The 24,116-nt window shown below is 32.2% G+C and overlaps 4 protein-coding genes and 1 pseudogene across 5 annotated transcripts in view; 3 read left to right on the plus strand and 2 right to left on the minus strand.

Moving 5' to 3' along the window:
• Window positions 1-706: 706 nt before the first annotated feature.
• On the minus strand, window positions 707-9,688 carry LOC115891792 (lymphokine-activated killer T-cell-originated protein kinase-like). The gene is made up of 9 exons (XM_030912350.1): window positions 9,467-9,688; window positions 8,858-9,415; window positions 8,625-8,804; window positions 8,490-8,575; window positions 5,981-6,062; window positions 5,696-5,827; window positions 5,368-5,633; window positions 3,570-3,635; window positions 707-1,205 (listed from the first exon to the last, which is right to left on the minus strand). The coding sequence occupies exons 1-9, from the start codon at window positions 9,561-9,563 to the stop codon at window positions 1,107-1,109; spliced, it is 1,566 nt and encodes a 521-aa protein (XP_030768210.1). The 5' UTR covers window positions 9,564-9,688; the 3' UTR covers window positions 707-1,106.
• Window positions 7,025-8,680, plus strand: LOC115891896 (nucleotide exchange factor SIL1-like). Of its 2 annotated transcripts, XM_030912495.1 has the most exons (3): window positions 7,025-7,219; window positions 7,274-8,382; window positions 8,612-8,680. In XM_030912495.1, exons 1-2 carry the CDS (start codon window positions 7,066-7,068, stop codon window positions 8,371-8,373), a joined length of 1,254 nt encoding a protein of 417 aa, XP_030768355.1. In that variant the 5' UTR covers window positions 7,025-7,065; the 3' UTR covers window positions 8,374-8,382; window positions 8,612-8,680. The 2 variants fall into 2 exon arrangements, with proteins under 2 accessions (XP_030768355.1, XP_030768354.1); XM_030912494.1 differs by lacking the exon at window positions 8,612-8,680 and having other exon boundaries at window positions 7,274-8,452.
• A 521-nt stretch (window positions 9,689-10,209) lies between the features above and the next one.
• Window positions 10,210-15,071, plus strand: LOC115891897 (FACT complex subunit Ssrp1-like). The gene is made up of 9 exons (XM_030912496.1): window positions 10,210-10,387; window positions 10,450-10,851; window positions 10,908-11,086; window positions 11,141-11,380; window positions 11,442-11,570; window positions 11,673-11,964; window positions 13,330-13,414; window positions 13,480-13,629; window positions 14,152-15,071. The coding sequence occupies exons 1-9, from the start codon at window positions 10,337-10,339 to the stop codon at window positions 15,051-15,053; spliced, it is 2,430 nt and encodes an 809-aa protein (XP_030768356.1). The 5' UTR covers window positions 10,210-10,336; the 3' UTR covers window positions 15,054-15,071.
• A 403-nt stretch (window positions 15,072-15,474) lies between these two features.
• On the plus strand, window positions 15,475-16,914 carry LOC115891898 (annotated as a pseudogene).
• Window positions 16,915-18,019: 1,105 nt separating this feature from the next.
• LOC115891899 (partitioning defective 3 homolog) overlaps window positions 18,020-24,116 on the minus strand; it is a 43,834-nt gene continuing 37,737 nt past the window's right edge. Inside the window, 8 exon segments of the mRNA XM_030912498.1 lie at window positions 18,020-19,776; window positions 20,466-20,549; window positions 21,375-21,508; window positions 21,863-22,161; window positions 22,923-23,083; window positions 23,187-23,358; window positions 23,641-23,776; window positions 23,837-23,922. Coding sequence (XP_030768358.1) covers window positions 19,410-19,776; window positions 20,466-20,549; window positions 21,375-21,508; window positions 21,863-22,161; window positions 22,923-23,083; window positions 23,187-23,358; window positions 23,641-23,776; window positions 23,837-23,922 — 1,439 coding nt within the window. The 3' untranslated portion in view covers window positions 18,020-19,409.

The following is a 24,116-nucleotide window of genomic DNA, read 5'->3' on the forward strand; positions in this document are numbered from 1 at the left end:
TAAAACTTGTTTATTTTGTGAAATAATAAATAGAAAAACTAGAAAATTCTTGGTACATCGCTGTTGTTGAAATTTTGCATCGTTGTCAGATTTCTTTTTTAAAATTCATAAGAATTTTAAAATGAAAAAAATAATTTAATGAGCATACATGTACTGTAAATATCTTGTTGCAATGTAACGGGGAACCTGTATATAATTACAATTTGTATAATTATTGTTTACTGTTTCGTTTTATAAAGTTATAGAATTGACTTTGGAATTGATTAGTAATCTGGCAACGTCGTCATGATGGCGGTTGGCAAACGGAAATTTTGATTTTCTTTTGTTTGACCAAACTATCAGTTTTTAATGAATTTTAACGAGTTTAGAAAGTTTGTTTTATTTCTTCTATAGTAATTATTGTATTATTAGTGTAATGTACTTAGTTATTTGTATTACTACACAATGATTAAACAAGAAAATATTCTATAAGTGTAAATTAGATGGAAAACGCATTCTAGCCTGCTGTCGGTAAGTGTTTACTATTGTGATTCTTATTTGTTGATTTTTATTCTTACTTTAATATGTTATGCATCCAGTTGACTTGGAAAAGATGATCGATGTGTGACATTTCTTATGTAAAATGAGAGTGATCTTATTTCCAGGCCATCTCTGTTTTTGATAAAAGAGTATAAGGAGGAATAAGGGTATTAAATAAGTCTCTTTGTAGAAAAAAAACTATTTTAATGAGATTGTATATTTACAATTATTGATCCTGCTTGTTATAATAATAATAAATACCTATTTGGGCATTTTAGTCTTATTCGAAAGTAATAATTTTAGAATTTCTTCAAACTCACAAGATTATGTCCCTTTCGAATACGCCATTAATTTCACAATTCACATGTATACTGTCGACAATCACAAATGTTTAAAGAATTACCGCGAATACTACATAAATATGTGTATAAGTGATTCGTCCTTAACGATAAGAAAATTAACTGAAACGAGAGACCAAAAAATGATGAGGAAAACAAAAGTTGCGAGCGAAACATGAAAGTAAAACCTAACCTAAGTTACATGGATAAAATTAAAAGTAAAAAATTCCCTTTGCAAGAGCGCTTTCTTTACTTTTTTGCCTTGTTATTTTTCACAGGCGACTTGCCCTTTGTGTTGTTGGACGTTTTCGCCTTCTTCGATTTGGGCTCTTCGTCTTCCTCTTCCTCCTAGAAAAAACAAAACAATCCATTTTTATTTAATAAACTATATCTATTAAATCTCTAGATCATATACAGGGTGTCCCGATATTCCGTGGACATAGAACTAGTGCTTCGTTTGTGCGCTAGAGGGCATCAAACTTTAAAAAAATAAACACATTTTTTCAGTTATTTTAAGAACCGTTATTCCGATTTGAATGAGATTTTTGGTGTCATTATGTCCAAAGAATATTGAGACACACTGTATAGTATCACAGATAAAGTTCGCAGCATATGGAACTTTTGAAGTGAAAATGAGGCTGACACGAGCTAGCGAGACAAAAAGTGGTACGGACGCGCGCTGGGAGTAAAAATTCAAGGCCGTTTTATTCTGTCATTATTAATCTAAATCAAAGTATAAACTATAGCCCAAGTCAAATTTCACCTAAAAAGAAGTTCCATATGATGAGGAATTAATCTGGGACACTGTATAAAAATAAAACTAAAAGGTGTGACATCTACTTGACAAATAATTTGTTTTGTTTTCAAATAATAAAAATTAAAAATTGAATACGGAGTTAAAAAGGAATTTAGTGATTAAAATTTCGCACCTTTGCATCTCCATTTATTTTGCGTTTTCTATAACTAGTTTCCTCATCATCTTCCTAAAAAAGGAAGGTATCAATCAATCAATATCAAATCAAATTTACCCAACAAAACAATTTTTGACATCCTGTAACTTTTTTTCAGATAAAAAAAACGAAATTTGGTATATTAGTATAAGAAATAAATTAGGATTGATTAACGTATTCAATTGTTTTCGGTCACTTCCTGTTTCACCGGAAATGACTAAAATTTCTGATTTTTAAATGGCACCTTCGGTATTACTTTTGACATTTTCGCATATGGTTTTTGAAAAAATTGAGATATGATTAAAAATACGATTTGGGCATCTTTTAACTGGCCAGAACAAGACACTAAAAACATTAGACAATCAAATCTATTTTTCCTAGGATCCCTGATTAAAAATTAGTGTTTTAACACAGCCGTGGCACTCTAGCTTGAAATTTAAAATACGATTTTTTTAAGCAAAAAAGTCAAAAGTTGACATATGATGTCATTCTATTCAGAGTGTCATTTTCTATCGAATAAAGTACCTAAAAAATCCCGAGGGTGCCATTTAAAAATCAAAAGCTGTAGTCGCTTCCGGTGAAACAGGAAATGACCGAAAACTATTGAATACGTCAATCAATCCTAATTTATGTCATTTATCTGAAAAAAAAATAAGTTATAGGGATGAGCCACTTTTGGGACGCACCCGGTATATTAGGAAATCTTTAGAAGAAAAAATAAGATAAAAAATGCTTACTGGAATATTGGTTGGATTAGTAATAAAGTAATGGTATAAAAAATGATTTTATATTGCCTGGGGTAGTCGATGCACTTTTGCCACTACCTTTATAGCTTTCAGAAAAATAATAAAACCACTTGTTTGAACCACCAAAAGAAAATATAACCACCCTTTTGGAATAATCATTTGAGATTCTCCAAATTTATTGTTAATTTCCACCAAAACCTTCCCTTAAAACAGAGATGGCGAACCTTTTTGATTTTTTTATTCATATTTTTTTAATACTACTGCTTGGGTCATTAATACCCATTAAGGGCACCAGAGTTAAGTTTAAAATTTTTAATACTGAATAATTTTTAAAACCAGATATTTTTAAAATTCAACTACGGTAACGGAATTTTTTTTCAGCAAACAAAATGTGAATAAAATTATTATACACTTTCTTTGACATTTTGTGAAGCCTTTTACTTCATTTCAAAATTTCAAATTCGCCATCACTGCCCTAGAACATCACAAATAAGATACTCCAACAAAACTGAGGCAAAAAGAAGAACTACCAGTTAAACTATGAGAAAATCTAGACAAAATTTCTACTCTCAAGAAAAATACCATATTATGATCGAAAAAAAAGACGGCGTCAAAAACGGCTGGGAATGACAATTGATGATAATTTTGGCGAGGTCAAGCTTCAGATGTCATTACTACGCCTATACTCTTCTTTATTTTTTAATGGTGCTTACTGCACTTAAAATTCGAGAAAAAATAATTTTTTTGAAGTAGATTTGTGTCTGAAAACATTCCATCCTTTTTTAATCTTTTTATAATTAGTGTTAAATTTGACAAGTTTTATGTCAATTCTTAGTAGATGATGAGAGAATGACCTCGCCAAAATTATCATCAATTATTATTCCCCAGCCGTCTTTGACACCAATTTTTTTTCGATTGTATGGTATTACAAATAAATAAGAAATGCAAAGGTATTTAACTAGATTTTGTAGCGATTTAACAAGGGAAAGGAGATTAAAAAAATAAAAACTACTTGCCAGCTTGCTTGCTATGAAATTCCCCAACTTCTTGCCGAGTTTATTTCGTAGGGAGTTTCCTAGAAACTAACATTAACCATCAGAAGCATAAAGTAGTCGAAAATGTATTTAAAAACAAAGAAACCAGACCCAGTTTTGTTGGAAATATAACCGACATATACAACGATGAGGAAACTAGACAAGAAATACATTACTTCACCTACATCACTTTTAATTAAGATATTTATTAATGCCTGTATGCACTGTCATTGTTTCAGCATGCTTAAATTGACATTTTATTGAATATTATAAAATAGGAAATGTTGTTAGCTCTCGCAGTTGAATACATGAGATAGAGATAAATATAAATGACTGGTTGACAGACAGAGAAACAAAATAAAATCGACATACAGTGTTGCTGTTTTTTACGTGTGTAGGAAAATGTGGTAAAAAAATTAACTCTTTTAAAAACTTTCGCTAAATATAATCTATTACAGTTGTAGTAAAATGAGTAACTAATTGTGAAAAATAAAGTTCTAACTATAGATGCAACAATTTTTGTTTTCAAATGCAACAGATGTTGCGTTTGAAATTTTGATGCAAAATCTGGCAATACCACATAGAAGAAATGTCTCAACCCTACGCTTATGCCTCAAATCGCTAGAATCCGCTAGAAGCGACGCTGAAACTGAAATTATACAGTGTTGCCTATTTTTGTACATTTTAAAAAAAGTATTGTATCTACCTCATTATCAGACGGATTTAATGCAACTTCGATTTTAGGCGATTCTAAGCCTAGGTACCAGATAGAACATAAATAATAATTTTTGTATAAATTTTATTTATTTATTATTGAAAATTTTAAATCACAAAAAAACGGTAGCTGCTATTTTTTTCCCTCCTAAACTGAAGAAAAAAACGCAAAGTTGGCAACTGTGCCTGGACGTCATCAAAATTTTTGACAAATGCACGTCGCAGTGTTGTCACTGTTACTTTGACGTGTGTTTGACAAGTAACAAATAATATTTGCAATTTTATCACTATTGATTCTTCACTTCAGTTTTAGACACAATACATAAATAAATACTTATTTTATCTACATTATTACTTTGTCTATGATTATTAGACAAACAAATTCTAATTAAATGGAGTTATTGACAAATTTTCTGAATAAAGGCTTGCAAAATTATTAAGGTTTTAATTGGTTAACATTAGCCTTCAATTTTGTGAGATTCTAATCACAGCTGAAATACACCGAAAGGTACTTTCAAAAAAGCTGCAAAACTTAAGCAAAAATATCAATTTTTACCTTTGTAACCCTGTTTAATGCCAAAAGGAACTAGCCATGATCCTTTTCCTGTTCAAAATATATGAATACAGATGAAACAAGTTACTGATTCTAACTATTTAGTGGTTATGACACTTTATTGCATTGAAAATCAGTTTTAACCAAACAAAATACAGATATAATTTCAAATTTCTCAAAGAAAACTGGGAATAAAATTAAAAATGACAAATATCAGTTCAGAAAAAAATTAATAAAATCAAAAACAACACATTACTACCAATATAAAACATTATTTTTATTGCCCAATTCGTTTACTTGATGCCACAGTTTGCTTTAAACCGAGATCTGAGTATAAAAAAAGGAAAAAAGTGCACTCTGAAATAGTTTTGACAACATTCAAGCCAACTTTCATTGATTACTCTTTATTTGAAACGAGTTAAACTGAAAACAGTGCATCATAGAGGCATAAGAACAAGTCTGAATTATTAATTCTGATAACACCGTTTTAAAATTATTAAATTTGCTACTTACAGCTCCCTCCTCTCCTTCATCATCTTCTATCATTTCTTCCTCCATCTCATCCATATCTTCGTATTCTTCTATGGGACCCCCGATCAAATGATGCCCGCTAATATGAACAGGTCCATTACCTTGGATTAGCGTAAACGTTACTGGGGGGTCTGGGAACGAGAGGTCTAGTAATACTTGTCTGTTTGCGCCAGCCTTTAAGACAGCAATTGGAATTTTTACTGAATCCTTCCATGTCATTGCCTCCACTTGTACTACATTATCCTCGCCTAAAAAAACATACAATTTACGGTAATATATTGTTAAAAATCATGCAATACTTCAAGCTTACCGTCTGCGGCTTCTGGTCCTAATAGAGCATGTTTTATGATAAGTTTGTGGCCCCCTTGGTAGTCATCCGCTGCGGCGCCTTTCGCTTCGGGGTCCCAAACCTCCGTGGAGTTCTTTCCTTTTAATGTAAGTGCTGAAAACAAACAATTCCGATGAATACATAGCTGGTTAATAAGTACCGATAATGGCGCCAAATACCGGCTTCTACAAGCGGCCTAGCGGCATCGATTCTGACGTTTCCGCCAAAAATACGAACGGAAATAAATAATATAAACGTTGTACGTACCGAAAAAGTATTCATCTGCCATTTTAAACTGTGGATGGTTTTGGATTTCGGGAGATTTGCACGTGACTAGACGCCGAGTGAAGCGTTAAAGGCGGACGAGAAATATGAAAGAGGACGAGAAGTTGCCGCTTTGATAGATGAACAGAAATGGCGGGCGCAGTTCGTCCAGAGGGCGCTTCTGCTTGTACGTAATGGATGTGTCTACAGTCCGTCAAATGTAAAAATTATTTTTCGAATAATACCCACTATTTCTAAATGATTTATAGTTTATTTTTACGTTTTTAATTGTTATATTAATTTCATAGATCCCCTTAATTTTTCTACTTCTAGGAAAGTCAAAAAAATTAATCGGAAAATACAGGATTAACTGCATATCTGTAGCCACTCCCAAAACTGTTTTTGAAAAAGTCAAATTCAAATCTTTATTGACAATTTATTTTTTTATATTTGTTTTTAATCGGCTATTTTTATAAATTGACAATTAAATTATATAATAATAAAATTTATAAATTTATTCTACGAATAAATCTAATAATAATTATTGATAATAAAAATCAAGATGAAGCATACTAAAGTAGGTAAGGGTAAATAATTAAACCTTTTCCATTGATTTCAAATTTATATTTATGTATTTTAGTTATAACAAATTTGGTATTTATTAATATATAAATTATGATAATTTTATAATCAATATTACAGTTTTTTCTCTATTAAAAATAGGCTTATTTTATTTAAATTCTTTTTATCAAAAATTTGACCAATGAAATGTTTACAAATAAATATTTGACAATTTTGAAGTGTCTAGTCGTACGCTTAACGGAAGAATGAAATAAATTTTTAGAGTCCGGTTTTATTAAACAATACAAACAAATTAATTATTTAAAATAATTTATTCCGATAGTTTATATGCATAGGATTCTTTATTCGAGTAACAATTACCCAATTACCTGAAAGTAATAAATAATCTTAAATATTCCGAGATGATATTTATATGAACACCGGACAATTAATTTATTTTGTTCATCCGTTTAGCGTACATCTATCGACACCCAAAATGTTAGACGTCAAAAACCTAACCTCTGAAAATGTGTTTTGAAATTTTCTTCCATTCAAAAATGAATTTTAATATTATTTTAGTACTTTTAATATTATTTTCTAATTCTATTTGCGAGGATAAACAAGATACCGAGTCTGACGAAATATTTGTACCAACTAAAGAGTGGAAAGTTATAAAAGCAGGTGCCATAACAAACATATTGAGTCCGTTTTAAACTTAAAACGTTATTTTTTAAGGCCAAAAAGTCCCCTCTGGTTTACATTACCGAATAAATTTGTCAACCGGTAAAAAAGAAGCCAAAATCAACGAAGATGATGAATCAGATACAAATAAAAAAGGTATTTCAGTGATAAAAGAAGATGAAACTCTGTACAGTGCTCTGAAAGATGTAGATAAGAAAAACCCCGAGAATGACATGCCCAAGAAATTTCGCACTTTAGACGAGATAAAGAAAGATTTAGGAGACATAGAAATTACTCCTAAAAGTGATGTTGAAATTTTACAAGACTTATTTGCAAAATTCCAAGAAGAAGATAAGAAAAAACAACCAAATACTAAAGAAATTTTAAAGATCTTGAAAGACTTAATATATTTAAGTCATCAGATTGATAATGGAAACGAATTTGTTAGAATGGATGGTTTCAAAAAGATTGTTTATAAGAAGCTTAATTCAACCAATCTTGCTGTTAAACAAGAAGCATTAAAACTATTTAGTACACTTGCTCAAAATAGTCCTAAAGTGAAAGTCCATATTCTTGAAACAGGAGGGATCACAATGCTGCTGAGGTTGTTAAATTTGGATGATAACCCTCATATAAAAAATAGTGCTGTTACTGCTTTAAGCTGTACGCTACGAACATTTCCTTATGCACAGAATAGATTTATTGAAGCAGGAGGTTTGACAATATTTTCAAGTTTATTTAAGTCAGGTTCAGTTAAACTGAAATTAAAGCTAGTAACTTTATTAAATGACTTTATAATAGAAAGACAAAAAGATGTAAGTAACTTTGAGAATCATGAGCTGGTTGATATTGAAGAGAAATTATATGAGTTGGGTTGGTGTAACAGCTTGAACAATTTGTTAACCGATTTAATACAAATAGACATTTATGACTATGATTCGATAGAGAAATGTTTGTTGTCTATGAAAGGTATGGTAAAAAAATGCAGTAATAGTTATAATAAGGCACTTTTCAACCAACTAGAGAGTTCCTACAGTCACTTAAAAGATGAAGATACAGAAGATTATTTTCAGTACATTATAAACGATTTAATCGGTGTGTTACTTTATGAAAATAACAATAATAAAACAAAAGTAGCTAAGGAAGAATTATAAAAGACTGAGGTAAAAGAGTTTATATTTATTTTTGTTAACTATACAATACAAATTGAAAAAATAAAATCTAATTTATTGCAAATAAGTCTTTAACTTTAAATATCATCCAAAATTACAACTAAATCTTCTGAAGGTGGTCTACGTTCCATCTTCTCGTCAGTACAGCAATAGTAGATTTCTAATATTTTGTCATATTTGTTACCTAAAACAAAAAATAATTATTACATATTTTTTACAGTCTATATTTCAACCTAGTTCAACATCAGTTGGTAGTGGTGGTCTACTTCTTGCAGACATTTTTTCTAAGAGCTTATCAAATTCTTCAACGTCCATGTTGGTGCAATTTTCTAAGCTGTCTGCTACATCTTCTGTTACTGGAGGACACAAGGCTATCATTTCCCAAATAACAAGTCCAAATGAATATATATCCGCTAGAAAAATTAACAGTATAATTTTATTTCAATATATATATGAAGAAAAATACCTTTGCTAGTTATTATTTGAGGGTAACTAAGTACCTCAGGTGCAGACCAAGCTTGAGTACCAATGTATTCACCCCCTGGGGCTTTTTCATTGTTAATATTACCGTTTTTTGTCAGTGGTAAACATGTTCCAAAATCGCATAGCTTACAAATTACGAAATCCCCTTTGATTAACACATTGTAAGACTTTACATCACAATGCATGATTAGGGCAGTGTTATGGAGATAATTGAGAGCCTGTGCTACGTCTTGAGCAACTTTTGTTATGAGTTCTGGAGAAAAAGGTCCACCTTCGTCATCGCTTCTTGTTTCAATCATGTCACCTAAAGAACTGCTACATTCCTCCATAGCCAAGATGTTATTACCGTCTTTGTTCTCGAGAAAGGCTCTGAAACCGACTACGTTTGGATGTACGAGTTTTCTTAATATATCAGCTTCATTTCTGAGCCTCTCTTGAATGGCGTTGTTGTTTTTGTTACGTCTTATGAGTTTTTTGATTGCCCACGGCGATCTGAACTTGTTGAACGCCGGGGAACGTTCTAATTCATAAACAGCGATTCCTAAAAGGTAGAAAATGAACATTTCGAGGCTTGAAATTATGTTTTAAGTACCTGTTCCAAACCCAATCTTTTTCATGCAAGGCGATGGAGGTATTTGAATCTTCCTTAAAAGACTAAGGTCGGGTTTTTTAGGAGTACAGTATTCCATATTACTCGATTATTTATTCTTTTATTCGAAAGATTTAACACCAAACTACACTATTTTAATTAAAATTGTTTTTAATTTTTAAACAACAAACAAGACAATTTAAATTTTTAACCGTCTCTGATCAATGTTGCCAATAGTCACACAGCCAATAAAAAATATTTTATCCCTAGATTTTTGTTATTGGCTCTGCTGACCTCTATGAAGAAACTGTTAAACTATTTTATGCAATGGTTGCCATCTGTTGCTTGGTAGGATAAATTACCGATAATATAGGTTTCTTAATAAAAACTGGAGATTAGTTCTGCTTTTGTGGGCTAGATGACAGTATAGTATAATAATATTTAATACCGAAATTAATCCCCAGAGGGCGCACGAAACAGTAGGAATGGTTAAATTTAAAAAAATTCGATATATTTTATCAATACGGGTACATTGGTGACCCGCATAGCCGACAACAGGCCGAATTACAGGGAAATGATCTAAATATGTAAAGGAAATCTACACCATAATTAGAAATATTTGAATAATCTGGAAATTGAAATTACGATGATAGATACATTTCAAACAAATATCGATATATTTCATATCGATGTTTTCTTGCTAGCCCTACTAAGGAGTAAAATGACATTTGAATAATTTGACATTTGACATTCTTTCTGACATTGACATTTTTCTCTTGTTTCTTGAGTATTTTCCCGGCATTTTCTTATTTTTCCTAAGAGATCATTTGAAAATTATTTATAACACCGTGTTGGTTGTAAATCCCTTATACCATGGATTTTTTGGAATACTCCGACATAAGTTCGGAGACAAAAGGATGCATGGTAAGTGTTTCACAAGCTTTCTTGTTGTTTTGGTTAGGTACAGTTTTGTTTTACTTTTGTAGATTTCTGGAAGACTCAAAATGACCGACCAAAACATAATATTCAAGAACAGCAAGACCGGTAAAGTCGAACAAATACCCTCGTCTGATTTAGAAGCAGTAAACTTCCAAAATTTTGCTGGCACATGGGGCATTCGCATGTTTATGAAGAACGGCACATTACACAGATACGTAGGTTTCAAAGAATCCGACAAAGAAAAAATTGCCAAGTTCTTTTCGAATACCTACAAGATAGATATGCTGGAAAAAGAATTAAGCTTGAAAGGATGGAACTGGGGCACTGCCAAGTTTAAAGGCTCAGTTTTAAGCTTCGATATTGGGGAAAAAAGCGCTTTTGAAATACCTTTGAACCATGTTTCGCAGTGCACTGCTGGAAAGAATGAAATAACAGTGGAATTTCATCAGGTTTGGAGGTTTTTTATGTTCTTTTAGTAAGATTTATACATTTTTTTTTAATATAGAATGATGATGCCCCTGTGAGTCTTATGGAAATGCGATTTTTTATTCCTTCAAGTGAATTGGCAGGCGATACAGACCCAGTCGAAGCGTTTCAACAGAATGTTATGCAGAAAGCGAGTGTCATCAATGTGTCTGGCGATGCTATTGCTATATTTAGAGAAATTCACTGTCTTACTCCTAGGTAAAAATTATTTTTTGAAAAATTGCTCTATCTCTACATTATTTTTTATTTTAGAGGTCGATATGACATTAAAATCTTTACCTCCTTTTTCCAACTTCACGGTAAAACATTCGATTACAAGATTCCCATGTCGACAGTTCTGCGTTTATTTATTCTACCCCATAAGGATGGTAGACAGATGTTCTTTGTTGTGAGCTTAGATCCTCCAATAAAACAGGGTCAAACTAGGTACCACTTCTTGGTGCTTCTTTTCAAGCAGGAGGATGAAACTTCAATAGAGTTACCATATACTGAGTAAGTTTTTTAAGTGTTTTATTTTTTTCTTAATGATGTTTTTAATTTTTTGTAATTTTAGTGAAGAATTGAAGGAGAAATATGAAGGTAAATTAGAGAAAGAGTTGTCTGGGCCGACTTACGAAGTTTTAGGAAAAGTTATGAAGCATATTGTGGGAAGGAAGCTTACAGGACCTGGAGGGTTTATTGGGTAAGATTAATCGTTATTTTATAACAAGAAATTCTCTGAACATTCATTAACATCATTGATTTACTATACATATAGTTGCTTACTTGATTAATTTTTTCATAGACATTCAGGTACCCCAGCTGTGGGTTGTTCCTTCAAGGCAGCTGCTGGTTACTTGTACCCACTGGAAAGAGGGTTCATATACGTTCACAAACCGCCTCTTCACATAAGATTTGAAGAAATTTCTTCTGTGAACTTCGCTAGAGGTGGTGGAGGTGCAAGATCGTTTGATTTTGAGGTTGAGTTGAAGTCAGGAACAGTTCACACGTTTAGCAGTATCGAAAAGGAGGAATATGGGAAATTATTTGATTTCATAACCTCAAAGAAGATCAATATTAAGAACAGAGGAAAGAGTGTAAGTTTGTTTTTGAAGTTGTTTGTATGTTTTATTACTAGTAATAATAACTATTATACCGTACGATCGAAAAAAACGGCGTCAAAGAAGGCTGGGGAATGACAATCAATGATCATTTTGGCGAGGTCAATCTCTAGATGCCATTTACTAAAATTTGACAAAAACCTTGTCAAAAATTAACAGATAGAAAGGTTAAAAAAGGATAGTTTGAAAAAAAAACAACTAACATCATTTTTAATCAATATAAAAATAAATTACAACCTTCTTAAGGCCAGCTGGCAGTAAGCGCCATTAAAGAATAAAGAAAAATTGTACAGGCAATGTTAATAACGTCTAGGGCTTGACCTCGCCAAAATTATTATCGATTGTCATTCCCAGCCGTCTTTGATACCGTTTTTTTTTCGATTGTATGGTATTATGGTATTAAAAAAAAAAGGATAATTATTGACACTAGAGAAAATTTATCTATAAACTAGTTAAACACTTTTCTGGTTTCTTTATCTTTTGATAAAATTTTTATGAAACATTTATGACACTGATATTGTGTTTAAAGCCCCGTCTACACGTAACGTTTTACCTGTCAGATAGGAGGAGCATACATTTTTACACATTGAAAGCATACAAATTGAAAGTTTTACCTGCGGTTTTGTTTTATAAATTGTAGTAGTGAAAGACAATATTACATTATTTTTAAAATAAACCCATGTGTATGGGGACCTTTATTTGATACGTTTTGACTGAACAAGTAAGACTGACAGGTAAAATGTTACTTAGTGTACAGGGTTTAAGGGCCAATAACTTGGTCAGATTTATATTAAAAATATACCAATTTGCGATTTTACTATAAAAAAAATTAAATAGTCTGAAATATAATTAATTCTCTTAATTATTTTATTTTGCTGCTTGGATTAGATGAAGGTAATATTATTATCCTGAAACATTATTATTTTTTAATACTACAATCCATAAAGTGACTAGATTTTGACAAAAAAATAAACGAACATTTTTCAAGAATTGTAGTGAGGCATTATGTAGTTTTTACATGTGTGAATGAGCTTCAGAAAACTTTTATTTTGGCTAAACTTAAAAAAACATAATCTTTTTAGTTAAAAGAAAAAACAAAAATTAAAAAAAAAATAATAGAAGCTATAAGATATTAATTATGCCGAAAAATTTGCATATTTTCTTAGAAATAAATCTTTTTTAAGAATATCTTACTTTTTTAATAAAATATTTGCCAGGCCATACTACATTTTGTCACATTTGTCTGGTCACTTTTTCTGCCCACATTATTTTTAAAAATACTCCTGAATTTTTCGCCCTATTTTTTTTACTTCTTATATATCCTTGAATTGTATTTTACAGGATAAAGCCTCTTATAACGACGACTTTGGCAATTCTGATGAAGAGGCTGCACCAGATGCCTATCTCGAACGTGTTAAAGCAGAAGGTAAATAATTTTTCTTAACAAGAATTTTTTTACGTATGATTTTATCATTTTTTTGGTGTTTTTAGGGCAAGAAAGAGATGATGACGATGACGATGACGAGAGCACCGACGAGGACTTTGATCCCGACAAGGAAAAGGCCAAAGACAGCGACATTGCTGAGGAGTTCGACAGCAATCCTAGCACTAGTGAAAGCGAAGCTGGCGAAGAGGGTTCAGGTATGTAATTTTTAAAAAAAAAATCCATAATTCTGTCTGTAAATATGGAAAATTTTTTTTTTTTTTTTTGAAAATTTATTCATGGAAGTAAATCTGGCGAAAACGGAGGATGGTCTACAGGTAGTTTCTTTTTGTTTTGTGTCATTATAAAACCAGGAAAGTTTTTTCTGAAGTATTTTTGGGGCGGTTCATTTGAACTACCGATTCTTAATAACGCACTAGGTGAAATTGGTGTCGTTTTTGACCTGTATTATGCTAAAATTGTTTTGCTTTCTTGTTTATATAGGTTTTTTTGATAAATTATGATGTGAAAATGATTAAATTACCAGTATATTTTTGGTTTTGTGTCATTAGACAATAAGAAAACATTGTTCTGAAATATTTTCTAGGTGGGTCATTTGAACTACTCATCCTTATCAACATACTGGGCTAAATCTTTAAAAAAAAAGTTTTTCAAAACAAGTAATTGTGTTTTAAACATGTTTTTAAATAAAATGTTTAAAACAACCCTGTTTGTTTCAGATGGTGAAAAGAAGGAAAAGAAAAAGAAAGAGAAGAAAAAGAGCGCCAAAACTATATCGGAAAAACCGCGAAAACCGAGAAAATCTAAAAAAGACAAAGACGAAAACAGGCCCAAACGCGCAGCTACTGCTTTCATGTTGTGGCTGAACGCTCACAGGGAATCAATCAAAAAAGACAACCCCGGCATCAAGGTGACGGAAATCGCGAAAAAAGGCGGAGAAATGTGGAGGGAACTCAAAGACAAAAGCGAGTGGGAACAGAAAGCCGCTAAAGAAAAAGAAGAATACACCAAAGCCATGGAGGAATACAAGAAGAGCGGTGGGGGTGACAGCAAGAAGTCGTCATCAGACTCCAAGAAATCAGAGAGTAAGAAATCTTCGTCTTCCTCGAAGAAACCTGCAGCAGAATCACCTTCAAAAACTTCTGGAAGCTTCAAGAGTAAAGAATTTATCGAAGACTCGGATAGTAGTTCAGATGACGATGATAAAAAGAAGAAAGACTCAAAGAAGGATTCTAAACCTGAGAAAAGGAAAAAAGAAAGCGACGATGAAAAGGAAACTAAAAAGTCCAAGAAAAAGGATGAAAGTGAAGAAGAAGAAGGTTCAGACAGTGGATCTGATGAAGATGATAAAAAGAAGAAAGCTTCTAAAAAGAGCGCTAAAGAATCGAAACCTGACAAAAAGAAAAAAGGAAGCGAAGATGAAGAAGAGGAAGGTTCAGACAGTGGTTCGGATGATGATAAAAAGAAGAAAGCCTCTAAAAAGAGTGCCAAAGAAGACAAAAAAGGAGACAAAAAGAAGAAAGAGAGTGAAGATGAAGAGGAGGAGGAAGAGATACTCAGCACTCCCGAGTCCAGCGGTGCGGAGGACGATGATGATGATGAGGGCGATGATTCTGATTAAATTACCGGTAAATTTTCATTATTTTCTATATTTTTTTTTTGTTTTGTTTCATTAGAGAATAAGAAAATCTTGTTCTGAAGTGTTTTCGGGGTGGGTCATTTGAACTACTCATTCCTAGCAGCATGTACTAAATTAAATTGGTATCGTTTTTAACTTGTACTAGGTTAAAATATGTTTTTTACTTAATTATATATGTGTTTTGAGATAAAAGAATTTGAAAACGATTAAATTGCTGGTGAATTTTTAATTTTGTGTCAATAGATAAGTAAGGAAATACTGTTTCTGAAGTATTTTCGAGGTGGGTTATTTGAACTACTCATCCCTAGGTATATCATTTTTAACATGAACTAGGTTAAAATTATTGGATTCTTTACCCGGTTAAGCTTGTTTCATATAGACGCGAATTGCGATTTTGCGAAACTACTCTCATTGGTCCAATTTTACTGATCATGGCGGCGCTGTCAGAAATTTTAAGATTTTGGCGATTCGCAAGATTTAAAGTTTGGGGGGCGGGAAAGTTAAAGTGTTTTCAACTTTTTGCTAATATTCGCGCGATTTTAAGGTTCGCGTTTGCGCAGAATGGTGTTGTGATCCGGTTATCGATTATTTTGACGATAATTAAACAAATGGATGGTTTTACCCTTACAAAACAAGGCTCTGAAGCGCGCTTATACCAAGGTACATATCTAGGAAGACCTACAATAATTAAAGAATGATTTATTAAAAAGTATAGGCACAAACACTTGGATGATTCCTTAACTAAAGAACGAATAAAAGCCGAAACTAAAGCTATTGTTCGATGTAAAAGCGTTGGGATACGCACACCTGCAATATATTTAGTAGATTTTGAACGCAGAATGGTTTTTATGGAACATTTGTTACACAGTATTACTTTGAAAGATTTCATTGAGACTACTTCCTTCGAGAAGCTTTCTAAGCTGGCAATTTCTATTGGAACTATCCTGGGACGAATGCACGAAGGCAATATAATACATGGGGATTTAACATCATCAAATATTTTACTTATGAACGTGCATAATAAGGATAAATTTGATGATTTAGAAGACTTAAAAATAGATTTTGGATTGTCGCATGTAGATTGTAGTGCAGAAGATAAGAGAGTTGATTTGTATGTTTTAGAAAGAGCTTTAGTTAGTACTCATGCTGTAGCAGATCAAATATTTCCAAAAATTATTGAGAACTACAGCAATTATTATAAAAAAGGTTTCAAAGAGATACTAGCCAAGTATGAAGGTATACGAGCAAGAGGCAGAAAAAGAACCATGGTGGGTTAATTCTCTGGTTAATTGTAATTTTTAATATATTTTACAAAATAAAGTGTTTGTATGTTTGTTGTAACTGTTTTGTTATGCATATTACAGAAAATATACCTAAATGTTACTGTTACTTTAAAAGGATGAAACGTTTATTTGATGTACAAAAAATTAAGAAGTTCGACATATAGTTCGATGCTGCCGCAAAGTAACTGAAAGCATTTCTACAGTTCAAAAGGGTTCTCGCGCATAATATGTTTTTGATATATATGGTGACAATTTTTCAACTTCAACCAAGTTATCAAACTCCTATACAGACAATCTGTGAAAATTCCTAATTTTTTCTCATCTTTTGTCCTTATCTTGAATTAAATTGCGATAAGCACCTTGTTGCTTACGAAATTTGAATATTTCACATGTAATGACCCATAAATGACCTATAAACCTGTGCTATAAACCCGTTCTCTTCTACGTTTTAATAAGTAAATTTTGCGCCTTATTCTGTTCCAATCCCACAATCGTAATCGATATTCATAATCATTAAACAAATTTAAACTCATATTGTATGCTATAAAATATAAAATAAAGCTCGTAAACACGAATAAATATGTATAAAACCAAATACGTTTTTATTTAAACGTATTTGTATAAAACAAATTAAGTTATCTCAGGTCATGACTTTTTTTGGTAACTTTCAGTGGAGCAAAAATGAAATGTCCCTAAAAATTCGCGACTGTATGAAATAGGTCCAAATTTTGCGAATATTTTTTGGCGAATCGCTTCGCGTCTATATGAAACAAGCTTTATACAGATTCGCCAGTTAAGTAATTTAAGTAAAGAATAATTAAGTTAGGCTAAATACTACAGTTTTAATTGTTTTGTAAATAAAGGAATATTTTTTTTAAATCTATTTATTTTTCATATACCGGTAGTTTATTTTCTTTCATTATAAAACTAGAAAGGTAATTATTTTTACCGCCACAGAAGTTTTTAACCTGTACAAGGGTAAAATATGTTTTTTTTATTGTACAGGTTCTTCAAATAAATGATTTGAAAACGATTAAATTACTGGAAAATCTCTGTCATTAGATAATAAGAAAATGTTGAGTATTTTTAGTACATACGTTAAATTCATATCGTTTTTGACCTGTACTTGGTTAAAATTATGTTTTCATTACTTGATATATCATACGATCAAAAATAAAACGGCGTCAAAGACTGCTCGGGTATGAAAATTGATGATAATTTTGCCGAGGTCAAGCCCTACACGTCAGTACTTGACCCTGACTCTTCTTTACTTTTTAATGGCGCTTACTGCCATGGCGTTGGCCTTAAAGCAGTTGTAGTTTATTTTTATTTGACTAAATAAAAATAAACTACTACTACTACTAATTCTAGAATTTTTTTTTTTTGGAAACCGATTTGTGTGTCTGGAAACGTCCTAACCTTTTTTAATTTTATATAATTAGTGTTATAATTTTTAGTAAATGACCTCTAGAGATTGGCCTCGCTAAAATTATCATCCAGTCATCTCCCAGTCGTCTTTGACGCCGTTTTTTTCATCGTGCGGTTCTTGTTCTGAAGTATTTTTGGGGCGGTTCATTTGAACTACTCTCCCTTAGCACAATGCTAGGTTAAATTGAACCTGTATTAAAGTTACGCATTTTTTAGGCAAGAAATAATAATGTGACTCTTGGTATAATAAAAATGTATTTTGATTTTACAAATATAAAGTTCTATCTAGCTATGTACAATATAAAATAGTCTATATTTACAGAAATAAAATCGCTTAATATATGGATGGCGTAAAACCATATCCCGTCTAATGACGCATATACATTAAATATACTTTATTTTATTTATTTACACATGGAAATTTTTCTTAAAAATTAATTATAGTCTTGGAATAAGTACACAGTGAGCACATCGTTACGAATTGATAAAAAAAAGGTTATACTAGATAAAATGTAAAATTTTAAAACTAAAAATATATATAATATATTGATTAAAATCGAATTTCGAAGTATATAAAAACATATAAGACCGTTAAAACAATCACAGACTTGTAATACACGCTAAAATAAAAATTAAACCTAAAATTATGTTGATTCGTCGATTAAAAAAACCCTAAAAACGAATTAATTTATAATTACATCTTGGGAGATTATTTTCATTTAAGTTTATGACTAAATTTTAAGTCAATCACTGTTAGATTTAAAATCTAAAAAAAATAATAAAATACAATGTTCTATCTTTCTTAATTTGTTCTGTTTCCTTTTATAAACAGAGAAAATATAAAAGATCTGGAATAAAATATACAAAAGTCCACTTAATCACAAATTAATTCGATCATAGGGTCGATAAAGCACAGCTAGTATAACCCGACATACAAAAAATCGTTACAGTACTTTTAATTTAACTATGAACATAATATTTCATTTATGTTATATTTCAAGGTGCGAAGACTCGTTTATTCTAAAAATAAGCATAGAAGAAAAATAATATATCCTATCTTCGCTGAAACATACACAGCAATATCCTATATCCCCTAGAACGAACATAGGAACATATTGTCTTACAATCCTATGTTCACATTAGTGGTAGGATTATGCTGTGAATCCAATGTTCACACAGCTTTAATGAACATAGGATTTACATTACATGAATGAATGAATATTTGGAGACAATTGTTTCAAAAACACAATATATAGTTTTTATAAAACCTATGTTCTCAGAAGCTAACATAGGATTTAGTTTTGGATATATTCAAGCATTAGAAGAGAATGCATTATTGAATTACAAATCATATCATTATGCGCGAATCCTATGTTCACATAAATTTAATAAACACACGATTCACATTTGGTTATGCCCATAGACTTGATTATTGTCTCACAAAAAATGAACATAGGATTTATGTTCATAACATCTATGTTTTACAAAACCTATGTTCTCAGAAGAGAACATAGGATTCAAATTAGACTATATTCGCACATTAGAAATGAATATAGACCAGCATTATTCTGTTACAAATCCTATGTTCTCAGTTAAACCAAAAGCACTGTACATAATGCATAATATCTCACACTTTGGTCCCGTTCTTTTGATGTTCCCCTATCGTTACGTGCGTCACAAACGGTCCCCTATGAGGCTGAGACCCTTGCCTAGTTATGTTACTCCTCCCTGGGTGTTGCTGGGGTAACTGTTGCCTAGGTTGCCTAGTTTGACTCGCAGACGGGTTCATATTGACGTCATAAACGTGGGGAGGTTGCGGTAGCGAGTTCTGATGCTGATGGGAGGGGGGATTGTTATTGCTGTTGTTATTGGGGCGAATTTGCCGGTTGTTTAGGACCGATTGAACGCTCTCGTACTCGTAGTAGTTGGAAATAGGCCTTAGTTGGTTATCGGTACGCGTTTGGCGTTGGGAATGGTACTGGTGTTGTTTCCGGCTGAAAAATTCAATGTTGAGTTGACTAAGTGTATTTTAAACTATTTGTTCCTACAAATTATAGATATACTTTCAAATAGTTTGAATCTAATTGAGCCTAGAGCGTTACTATATAGATAACAAAATAGAAAAATAAGCATCATTTTGTAATAATTACATTTTTTCGTTACTACTTTTTATTTATATACTTAAATTACAAAAAAATGCATACTATTAAAATAAATCTACAAAATCTGCAATACAAAGCACATAATATTAACTTTGCAATATCTGCGAAGAATATGATGCAATCCAACACCTACAAATCAAAAGGCCCGATTAGTGATGATTTCACAGTACAGGCAAACAATAATACGTCTAGTCCGTATTGGCATTGGGTTGAGAAGAAAATAGGACTAACATAGCAGTTATTAAATAGTTAGTAGCAAAATACACTTTATTTAGATATTCACAGGTTTTTATCTATTAATACAATAGCTTATTTTTGGCTGCGTACTGAGTGATATCACACTAAGCGTCCTAAAAATTTACATATATTAATAATTAAAAAAAATGCTGTTAAAATGTGCAAACCAAAACCAACCAAAGATTACAAATGAACCAACAACCAATCAAAAGTACGCTACGTGAATATCTGCGAACGACTAATAAGAATTTGTGGTGGGCAAACTTGATTTTTATGGTGCGTACCTCTCTTCCTCCACCTTTAACCTTTGCTGTTGGACCTGCAGGCGCATTTGCACTATCTGACTGTCAGACAGAGACTCTTTGCGGCTGCGCGACCAGCGTGTGACAGGGAACAAAACAAAAAACGCCGAGATTACCGACTGTTGCAGCACGGGTAGACCAGAAAAAAATAGGCTCAGATAATGAAATTCATGGTAAAACGTTTTTTCTTATATTTTTTTTTAAATTAGTAACCTTAGACTGTGTAATGCCTAGACACGTCTTTATCGGAGGAATTTTGTAACCAACATAAGTGACGTCACTTAAATCATACAGTCGCGAGACACGTATTTACTAGAAACATCTTGTAACCAACATAATTGCCAAATTGACGTCACATAATGGTAAAAAACACGACACAGGGTTTTTAGATGTCAAAATATACGATAAAATAATTATACAATCATTTTTCTGAGCCTATTTCTTTTTAAAACGTATTGAAACATTAAAACTTGGCGACATAAAAAATTCAATTTTTTATTATATTCCCAAAACATTATTTTTAATCAATTTAAATCGCCAAATTTTGTAAAATATTAAGTATTTTAGACACAAGTGTATTTTTAGACTGAGTTTAAGTCAGGTCAAATGAACTACCAAAGAAAAATGTCTGTGATATTTCATTTTTAAGTCTCTTAAGACATAAAACAACATTAAACAAACAGACATTTTTTATTCATTATTTAGTCTATAAAGAGGACAAATCAGACAGAATTAATATCATAAGAGACTTTATTCTCAGGTTGTCATGCTACAAGTCAGAGTTAGTAACAAATGAATTGTGCACAACTGAACTGGACGATAACAACACAAAAGCAAGTGTAATTTTTTTTGTATTGATAGATTTAAGTAAAGTTTTGGAAGATTTTTTACCTGATGTGAGTTTGGAGTTCGTTGTAGTTGACGTAGTGAGTAAAAGGTACTGACTCAGTGATTCCAGACCTACTACCAGGCCTACCAAATTCTCCATACTGTGGTTCCCTGTGTTGATGTTGCTGATCTGATCTCTGCAAGTTTTTTTTCGTCTATTATATTTGTATAATACCGATTTCAAAGAGAGACAATAAAAGTTAAAATTTATAAATATTATATACGTATATACGTTAACCTTATTCTAGAAAGAAATAAGTAGATAAATGGCATGGAAAGAAAATAGAGAAAAAACGCCGAAAGTACAAAAATTCGTGCCACAAACTTTGGTACGACTGATATTGATACAACCGTCTCAGATACTGGCTTTTGTCAAAGCCTGTATGATGAGTTATAACTCAAGAAAGAAGGACACAATAGATATATAAGGTCGCGATGAGTTTACGAAGTTTATAGAATCTAAATCAGGTAAAAACACTGGCCTTCCTTACCTGCATGTTATGTCTTTGGTCGTATACAGGCTCGCCCCTGTCATCGGCCTGGTAGTAAGTGTGTCTCTGGGCCAGCCTCTGTCTTTGTAGTTCTCTCTCGTTCCGCCTGGGGTCGGAATTCTGCCGGTACTTCACAGGGGGCGCCACGGCGTTCTCGGGAATCACCTGCACCTGCTCGGCGTGCCTGTGAACGAAGCCGTGATGTCTTTGGTATATCGGTTCTCTGGGCGCTTGTTGGCACTGGCTGTTCTGCTCTTGGTGTTGCTGTGGTGGTGGTGGTTCTTGTTGTCTATTGTCAGCTAGAAACATATATTTTGACTTAGGACATCGAGAGTGAAAAGTGGATCAATATGTTTTCTATTTTTATTGTTTTTTTTTCATATTATATTAATAAATATAATAAATAGAGTTATAAAAATGTCTCATTTTCGTATGTTTTATGATGGTATTTAATTCTGTATATTAATTCTTTGTTAGATGGAGAATTAAAAAATTGGCGCCGGGGGCACGTATAGCCGCCCATACTAAAATATGTTAATAAAAAGTTGGTAGGCAGTTCTTTTAGTTTAAAGTAAAGGAATTTTTTCAATTTTTTTATCTCAAAAACTGCGACTTTGACTGATTTTGATGTTCTTACAAATTTTGTTGCAAATATTATTCCTAATCTTAAATTGAAAACCGCGTTTCGCTAGCTACTGTAATTTTGGAGTTACGATTTTTTAAAATTTTGAAATTTCTGAAATACATCCTAATATATACTTTAGGTTTGCACTTATATAAAATTTCAAGGTTTTTTATTCTACGAGCTACAGATGCCCGACGCACTTTTGCCGGACCCTATATAGCGGAGGATTTGAAAATGTTGCATTTTTCGACCCCCTTCGTATCTCGATTATCTTATAACTTATTTAAAAGGTGAAAACTGAGTCTGGTAGAGTTTTTCGCGCAGAATCCAGTGGCGTAACTAGTTTTTCTCTGGGAGCTGTTATTTTTAACAAATTAGTGAATATATCTGTATTTTTATTCTTCTGAAATAAATTGAGTTTTATATTTTTCTTACCTGGTTTTTGTTGAGCATTTTCGCTGGTATTATGCGAAGCCTGTGACTGATTGTCTTCGTTTATCGACTGATTCTGTGAAGAATTAGCCACGTCAAACTCGTTGGTCTGAATGTACTGTTGAACAGGTTCAACCAGCTCGTTTTTACGATGTTTTCCGAACCTAAATAAACAAAAAATAGTTTTTTATCTTTGTATTTTTAAGTAAAAAAAAATTATATATAAATAAATCTCCAAAGGATCTTATCCTAAGTTAATTACCTTACCTAAACATGGAGCCAATGCCTTTAAACAGGCCTGGCTTCTTTTTTCCCGATTTATTTTTGCTGTCCAAAGCGGCGTTTAATGACGATTGTCTCGGCGCGCCCCTGGCATTGGTAAAGCCGTCTATTTCTCTCTCCTCCACTGGACCGTCCAACAACCAGTGTTTTTTGGCCCCTACAAAATGAAATATTTTGTGGTAAAATTGAAAAAAAAAATTTCGAAATTTTTTCCAAAAATCGCCCTGTATATTTATGAAACCAAGTATAAATCAGTGGCGATGAGTGGTTAAATACCTGGGGAGTGTACAAACATCAGATTAGAAAAAATAATAAAACCGAAAATTACAAATATCAGAAGTGGGATTCTGTAAGCTCCGTAGCAAGAAATCTCTTGCCTAGTTTATGTTATTTTTATGCTAATATATACGGCAACTTTGATTCATTTCTTTATACCTACCTATCTCGCTTCGATGATTAGGATCAACTACAGCAGCCCTAAAACTCTCCTCACAGCCTCTACCTCTGATAACCTTCAGACCTCCCGATGGACCTCTGTAACTGTAAGCAGGATCACCTTCCTCCTGCATCTGGAGCTGCAAAATACACACAAGACGTTTAGAATAAAAAAATAAGGTAAATCAGAGTGCTGTTACCTCTTGAACCATGGTTTGTAGCGACTCCAAACTGGAAGACTTCTTCATGCCTAGAGATGGACCTAATTCACCCACTTTATCAGCATCTAGAAAGGGTGAGATGATCGACGTGTTACACAACAAGATGGCGGTGCAATAGAATATTAAACAACACAAAGAATGGTGTTTTGTTTATTATTGACTAATTTCAATGAAAGTAAATCAAAATGAATAAAAAGATTAAGGAATGAGTTAATCATCAAACTTGGCTCTTTCAGAAGATTCACGCTTGTATCACTGT

Source organism: Sitophilus oryzae, unplaced genomic scaffold, assembly GCF_002938485.1.
Source record: "Sitophilus oryzae breed Bouriz unplaced genomic scaffold, Soryzae_2.0 scaffold_119_pilon_pilon, whole genome shotgun sequence".
Taxonomy (NCBI): Eukaryota; Metazoa; Arthropoda; class Insecta; order Coleoptera; family Curculionidae; genus Sitophilus; species Sitophilus oryzae.